The 7,500-nt window shown below is 37.7% G+C and overlaps 1 protein-coding gene across 1 annotated transcript in view; it reads left to right on the plus strand.

Annotated features, from left to right (window-relative positions):
* LOC113809815 (CYFIP-related Rac1 interactor B) overlaps positions 1 to 4,186 on the plus strand; it is a 45,739-nt gene extending 41,553 nt beyond the window's left edge. Inside the window, exons 8-9 of the mRNA XM_027361496.2 lie at positions 114 to 184; positions 508 to 4,186. Of these exons, the coding sequence (XP_027217297.1) occupies positions 114 to 184; positions 508 to 574 (138 nt within the window). The 3' untranslated portion in view covers positions 575 to 4,186. The remainder of the gene's footprint in view (positions 1 to 113; positions 185 to 507) is intronic.
* The last annotated feature ends 3,314 nt before the right edge of the window (positions 4,187 to 7,500 follow it).

Here is a 7,500-nt window from a genome sequence, read left to right on the forward strand (position 1 = left end):
TAATCCAAATCATCAATAATTTTATTTTTATTTAGTGTCTCTTGTGATCATTAACTCCCTCAGTGTTCAAATAGATGTTACTCTTCCAATTACACATCTCTGTCCTCCCCCAGGTGAAAGGTTGTGTGAAGGTTCTGAAGGACCAGCCTGCATCCAGCTCAGAGAACTTACTTAATGCCCTCAGGTGAGTTTGTAACCATTGCTGAAATAATAATTGATCATATTGGGTTCCTTTATAAAAATATTTTTTCACCTGCTTTCTATTTCATATCAGGCAGTGTTTATTTTTTGTGATGTTTTGGTTTGACTGTGGATGTAGATTTCATGATGTTGATTTCAAGGTTTTGAGTGTATCAAGAAAAGAGGCTCTTTGTTATTAGTTATTGCTGTTTGACTTATTACTTTCCAATACCTTTGAATTAGTTTTTGTTAGAGCTATTAGTACAATAAATATGTAAAGAGGAAGTAATAAGCTTCATTGTTTGATATTTGTGTTACGTTTTTCAGATATACGACCAAGCACCTTAATGATGAGAATACGCCAAAGCAGATCAAGACTTTATTGTCAGTATAACACCACAATCCTAGTATTATGTAGATTGGTCAGTGGGGTTGAAGTGTTGACTCCTGTTGTGTGTTCCCTAGGCAGACACCCACTGTTTCATGCATATCTCTCTTAGGGGAGTCTAAACTAGAATGATATATAAACTCTTTTGTCAGTTATGGCTCTTAAACATGTTTGTTTTAGAGAGGAGTTGTTGGGATGTTTCTTTATGAGTATTTAAAGAAGAAAAAAAAGAATGGTTCTCATTTTCTTTCAGAATATTTGCTAATAGAGCATTTAAGATGTATAAATTCCCCCACTTTTTTCACTGATCCATGGTGAATCATACTTTCCACTTGGGTCTTTATATAAAGTCATTTAATCATTTGATGTTGCAATATTTTAGTGTCCGGTAATTGCAGATACATTGATATTCACAATGAAATCATTCAGGAAGGAATACAAGATTTTATTATTGTTTCAACTTACAACTGACTCACATATTGGAAATTGGTGTAAAATTGTAGTGGAATTGTCTCTTTGGAATATGAGTTTAAAGTGGTTAGGTTACCATCTGCTCAGTTTATAGTTTAAGAGTAAATTACTACCAAAGGTAGTTATGTATATAATAAAGCAAACCTGTGTTCATTCAGTTATAGAAGATAAACCCCCCCCCCACCAACAGTACATAATTACCTCATGTACGCAGATCATATTTCTAAGAATATCAATGGAAGGATTCCGTCTCACAGTGGACTTAATTTCTTGCCCCTGCTTTTGGTTGGGCCCTGCCTTGAATTATGCTCTTCCAAGTCACAGCAGCAGAAAGTGGACTAGGTCTTGGAGTTAAAATTGTCTAAGTATGTACACAGTAATATGATTTATAGATGAGAGTATCCTAGATTAAGAATTAGCCAGTCACCCTTGCAGTGTACAAGGCTTTGGATGGTTATAGGTATTGCAAATCACCGCACGAAGTACAAAGACTTGAATAAAGTCTCGTCATGAAGCACAAAGAGAAAGAGCATTGTGCATGATGCTGCATGTGTAATTTTGAGGTCAGCTTAAGTAAGGAGGAAGATTATGCCGGCTGAACTGTATCCCAATGCACCAACAGCATTTAGATCTTTGTCATAACAGTAACAAATTGAGTTAGTGTTGTATTTTTTCACATCATGCTTTGAGTTTAGATAATTACACTTTTCCAAGAAAAATTCTACTTTCATTGGTCTTCAGGTCTAGTGAAAGTTGTATTCAACACTCATGTATATAGATATAAATAATCGTATAAATATATATATATATATAAAGAGATATATAGTGCATTGTTTATAAGTCATACAGCCACTGATATTATAATGACCATAGTCATTGTTTACACTTGAAAAATTGTTTGTGATATACAATGTAGGAAAAGATTTCAGGAAGATAATTTCTCTAATGTTAGTCACAATTTGTATAGAATAGAGACCAAGATCATTTATGTAGTTGAATTGAGAGTTGAAGGATATTGGAAAGGAAATCCAGCGACATATTGTCTTTTATAAAGATCATTCTTGGAAGAGGCTTCTTTTTTTTCTTTACTTTTAAAAAATTATTTGTATAATATAGTTTCAAGACAATGTTGAGTTTGTTATCAAGGCATATATATATGGGTTATCTAGTTTTTATGGATGCTTTTGATATTATTGTTACTGTTGTTCTTCACCATTTCTACTTACTCTTAAGAACACAGCTCACATGCATTGGTCACAAAGGTTACTCAGAGCTTAGCAGAACAGCTAGAATACTAGGACAGTAGGACCTGTAATTTTACTGGCATGCTTCGGGTGTATGGTTTTATATCTATGAATTCCACAAGTAGTCATTACCAGTTACATTTTGCCTGAAATAAGTCAGTGATAGTTTTAACTCTCTCTTATGGTTCTTCAGGTTGTGAACCTTTCCTTTGAATACTCTCCACCTCTTGAAGTCTGTCTCGTGGCTCGGAATGAAAATTTCTTCCCAGGGATTGATGTACGTTGATTTGCTAGTCTGTCATAATGAAGACCGTAATTTCCCCCATCCCACACACTCCGAACCAAAGCCTTGAATTTAGTGATGGATATTTGCTGTAACACTGCCATCTTGGCCTATATTTGATCATGTACGTTGAGCAATATATCGGTATATGATGGGTTTCAGCTGAATTTTATAGGGATAGGCAGGTTTTGTATTTAACATAGGTACTGATTTGGCTTTGTACAATGCATTATACAACATTTACAAAGAACACCTTTTTTCCACTGGAGAATTAAGCTCTTCTCGTTTTACAGTGCACTCAACAGCACAAATAGAATACAGTTTTAAGCAGGGTTCTGTAGTCTCTTTATACACAGGTAACTTTTTACATAGTTCTGATGACTATTATTGCATACTTTTTTCATTGTTTCCTTTAACAATTATAAATGTTTAGTTGAGTTGAAAAGTAAATATATATGATTTTAGAATAAACTCCATTGAAGTATGTATACAAATTATACAGCATAACACTTTTTACACTTTTTTACTTTTCTACCTGCATTGTTTTTGTAAAAGAAGTGCGAGGGGGAGTGACGTGGGACTTTCAGAACAGCTGATATTTAACTCCTGTAAGACTGTTCTTATCACCCAACTGTTATATACATCCTGGTGATCTGCCTTTGAACCCCCCACAGTGTACATAATCTTCATTTAGAAAATCTTTACCAACAGTTACATGTTAATCACCAAAAAGCATACAATTAGAATCCTTTTTTGTCTCATAATAATTACGTTTCGTGTGTATAACCTGACAGCCTTAGTATGGTATTCCAGATATGTGGTAAATATATTATTTGATATGGAAATCCCTATCATTAAATATCTGTGTAAGATCTAAGATATTTGTGTGTAACCTGTTTCATACTTTATCCCATTTTCAAGGTTTATTATCTCATATAATGAACTTTTAAAAATCAAACAAGTAAAAAGAGTATAAGTTGGGTAATTAATGAGAATTTGTTACTTCTTCTAACTTGTTTGTGTAAAAAAAAGATGAAAAAAAAAGGAATTTGTGGAAGTAAATAATTAGAATAACATGTATATCAGTATTGTCCGTGTCGCAGTGTCTCTGAAAGTATATACTGGAGTGATTTCACTTAGTCACTTTACCATAACCTGTATGACAAAGTGTTTGAAAAACAGAAGTATTGTATAACCTGCCACAGGTTAATAATGGGCCTATAGCCAGCAGTGTATGCCTCTACTTGGTGTTTTGTGACATGTACATAATGATAAGTGTTCTCAGTGTAACCAAAGTCTTCTTGATGAGGATAACACTTAATCTCTAGCATACAAAGTGGAATATCTGTAGGAAAGTTATGTTTATTCCTATGTTTTATTCTTTTTCCATTGCAATTTGTAGTGATGCAGGGTGGGAGGAAACTTTTAAGATATCATAGTGAAGCATTTTTAATTGATTGCTGTAATTTTATGGTAGGATGCATCCAGGTAAATTATGAAATAAACTTTGTATATTCATAGGTCTCATAGACCCATGACAACGCAATTTTTGGTCTGGTGCAAGAAGAGCAAATGTTGCATAGGTATGTGTGTATAATTTTATTAAACATTTGTTTGAGATCTTTTGTTTTATTGTCACACAGGCTTTTGTCAAGTGTTTTTCTACTCAATTCCAGCTTATGATCATAACATGAAAGGCTTCAAGCTGGAATTGAATTTATATGTAACCATTTTGAATATCAGTCAGACCAAAGAAAAAAAGTGCATCAGACCTCAAGGAAACTATATAATGTGCAAAATCGTATAAACAATTATTCTTCATAACATAGAGAGGTGTTGATGTAGCATATAATTCTGAAAAACATTGTAAAGCATTTGCACATTTTCATGCCACATTCTTTGCCAAAGTTCTAAATATATCTCTGTAACTCACTATTGAATGGGTAGGGATCTGATAAGCGCATATTTGGTTGGTTGCTAGGGGTTGGGGGGAAAGGATGTAAGTGGTGGTGCTTGTGTAAGTGCATGTTTTGTCATATGTTTGTTAAATTTGTCTGTGAAGGCTGTAAGTGTCCTTGTTTCTATAATGTGATGAGGTAATCTGTTACGTTATTTATGGTGCATCAGAAGAATGAGTGCTTGTAAGAGTTGATGTTGGTGAGATATGTAAGGAACTCCCATGTCCCATTCTCATTGTTTTCATTTGGGAGCATAGGAGACAGGGACTGAGGCCCAGTGTTGGGGGATCACCCCATCCTTGGGCCTCAGCCCTGAGTGCAACGAATTTTGCATGGTCTTTTCTTCTTCCTCCTTCTTTTTCCTTCTCTTCTCCAATCCCTTCTTCTGTCCACTTCCTAAGGTATGAGAGCTGTACTGTGTCAGTCTTGACCAGTCATGGGCACGGTATTTTCTTGGTTAGTCGTCTACCCTTATGGGGACACTGAGGGGTAGATCATTCTCTACCCCACATATTTCAGACTTGCCATGGCCAGTGATTAAGATTTTGTATCCTTTTTAGAGACATTAAGTATTATCTCTTTGTCAGCTAACCTACCATCCTACCACAACTTCCTCGCTCCCAGTCAAATTCTTTTGCCATTTTGAATTCAGATCCCTCCCAATACCTTGCTCATTTTTGTCATGGGATGGCTTAGGAGACAGAGACTGAGGCCAAATGTAGGGGATCACCCTTACCTTGGGCCTCAGCCCTCGCCTAAACTAATTTTGCTTGGTCTTGTCGTCTCTCCCTTCCTCTTCTATATCTTCTTCATCCGCTTCTTCTATCCCATTCCTAAGGTGTGAAAGGCATGCTGGAAGGATGAAAGGCTGGCTTTGTGTCAGTCATGAACAGCCTCCGGGAGCCATAGGCACGGTATTCCCTTGGGTAATTGCCTAGCCCTTACGCCTTAATGGGACCCAGAGGGGTAGACCGTTTTTTTTCCCCATTTTATTCAGACTCACCATGGCCAATAATGAAGATTCTTTACCCTTAATAAGGGCATTAAGACTTGCCCCTTCATCAACTAGCCTATCTAAATATAATTTTGATGGTTTTCCGACCCCTGCCCCTTCTTTGACCACGGTTCCAACCACTGATAATAATAACCTCTCTTTGATGCTTACTGACAACTCTATCTATTCCAAAACATCCACCCAGGATATTATTCAACTTCCAGAAAGCACTCTCTTTGGCCCAGCTAAGTAGGATCGATTCTTTGTGATCTCCCTCATAGCCCCCTATTCTGAGAATACCCTTTTCTTTCAACAGTACCTCCTAAAACAAGTAGGCAAGGTTACCTTTCGCAGTCGCTTCGGTCGTTCACGCCTTGTCACAGTTACATCTGAATCCCAAGCTCGTGCACTATCTACTCTAACTGACCTCGCTAGTAAACCTATTCTTGCCGAACCTCACCTCTCTATTAATACTTGTACTGGAACTCTTTTTTTTACCTCCAAATACTTGTCCTATCTACAACAGGGACTGGTCAGACTGAAAATGACCTATTTATCTGCCTGGATTGTCCTACCATGTCCGACTATATTGACCCCTTCCTCGTCAATGTCAGAAACGTTGGCGTTTCGGCCACCCGGCCAAACACTGTCGCTCCATAGCCCGCTGCCCTTTATGTGCCAATTGTGGAGACTCCCATAATGTATTTCATAAGAGCTAGCCCTGCCTATGAACTCGAATGTGAAGTAGCAGTTCTCATTTTCAAACTAGGCCTCACTCACTTAAGGCCAGACAAGAAGCACGACGACGAGGGTTTTTTCTCTCTCAATTTATTCCAAAACAGTACTCCGCTCTGCTCCCCCAACATCTTCACAATATGTTTCTGCATCTCCCCTATATCCTAAACCATCCTACGTCTACTCACCCTATCCCTCAGTCAAATTCGTTTTCCAGTCTAAATCTCTATCAATCTACCAATCTAAATCTACTCCAATGTCTACCACTTCCCCTCCTCACTTTATTTGTCGCACCAGGCAACCTAAATGTTCCACTCCACACTCTCCTACACCTTCCTCCTCTTCTGCTCCTCAGGTATCTATCTCGTCTTCTCCTCATAAGAAAACCTTTATTTCTGCCCTCTTCACCCCCCCAGAAACCCTTGAAGACATCCAAAACTTCATAAAGATAACCATAAAGAACACTCCGCTCCCTCGCCCACCCCCCAATCCCTCTGTTCCTACGCCTTCTACATTTAAAGTATTTGCAGATATCTATCTTCCTCCTCCTCAAGTTCCCTCCGACCCCTTCCTCCTACACCCTCCCAACTTACCCCACCCTCCCTACCGCTCCCACTTGAATACTCACGCGAATCCCCTCTATCACAACAATGTCCTTCTCCAGAAATTCTTTCTGATACTTCACCACTTTCCCCGGTCCCCATTTCTCATCCCCCGGATTATTATCCTCCTACTTCTCCAATAGCCACCTCTGTTTTCCTTTAACAATGTCCCTATTCCTTCCCCAGTCACATATACAGTGCAATTCACTCAATCGCTCTGCTCCATTAACCTTTCCCATTTTACTAATCCTTGCTCGTTACCATACTTTCCTATAACACCCTCTAATCTTTGGCTTCTAACACCTTCCCCTCTCCCCAGATTTTTCTCCTTTTCCAACAGCCATCTCTATTTTCCTTGAACATTGTTCCTATACCTTCCCCAGTGAGAGATACACTATAATTCACTTAATCGCCCTACTGCCTTAACCCTCCCCTTTCTACTAATCTCTGCTCTAGTTCACTTACTTCCTTTTTTCCCCTTTTCCCTACCATACTATCCTATAATACTGTCTAATCTTTGACATCTAATACATTTTATCCTAATCTTTAACTCCTTTTTACCCTTTCCGACACAATACTTTACCAAGTGCTACATGGCCTTTGATGTATAGCACATTTATTTATTTCAAACATTAAACATTTGAA

This window comes from Penaeus vannamei, chromosome 31, assembly GCF_042767895.1.
Source record: "Penaeus vannamei isolate JL-2024 chromosome 31, ASM4276789v1, whole genome shotgun sequence".
Taxonomy (NCBI): domain Eukaryota; kingdom Metazoa; phylum Arthropoda; class Malacostraca; order Decapoda; family Penaeidae; genus Penaeus; species Penaeus vannamei.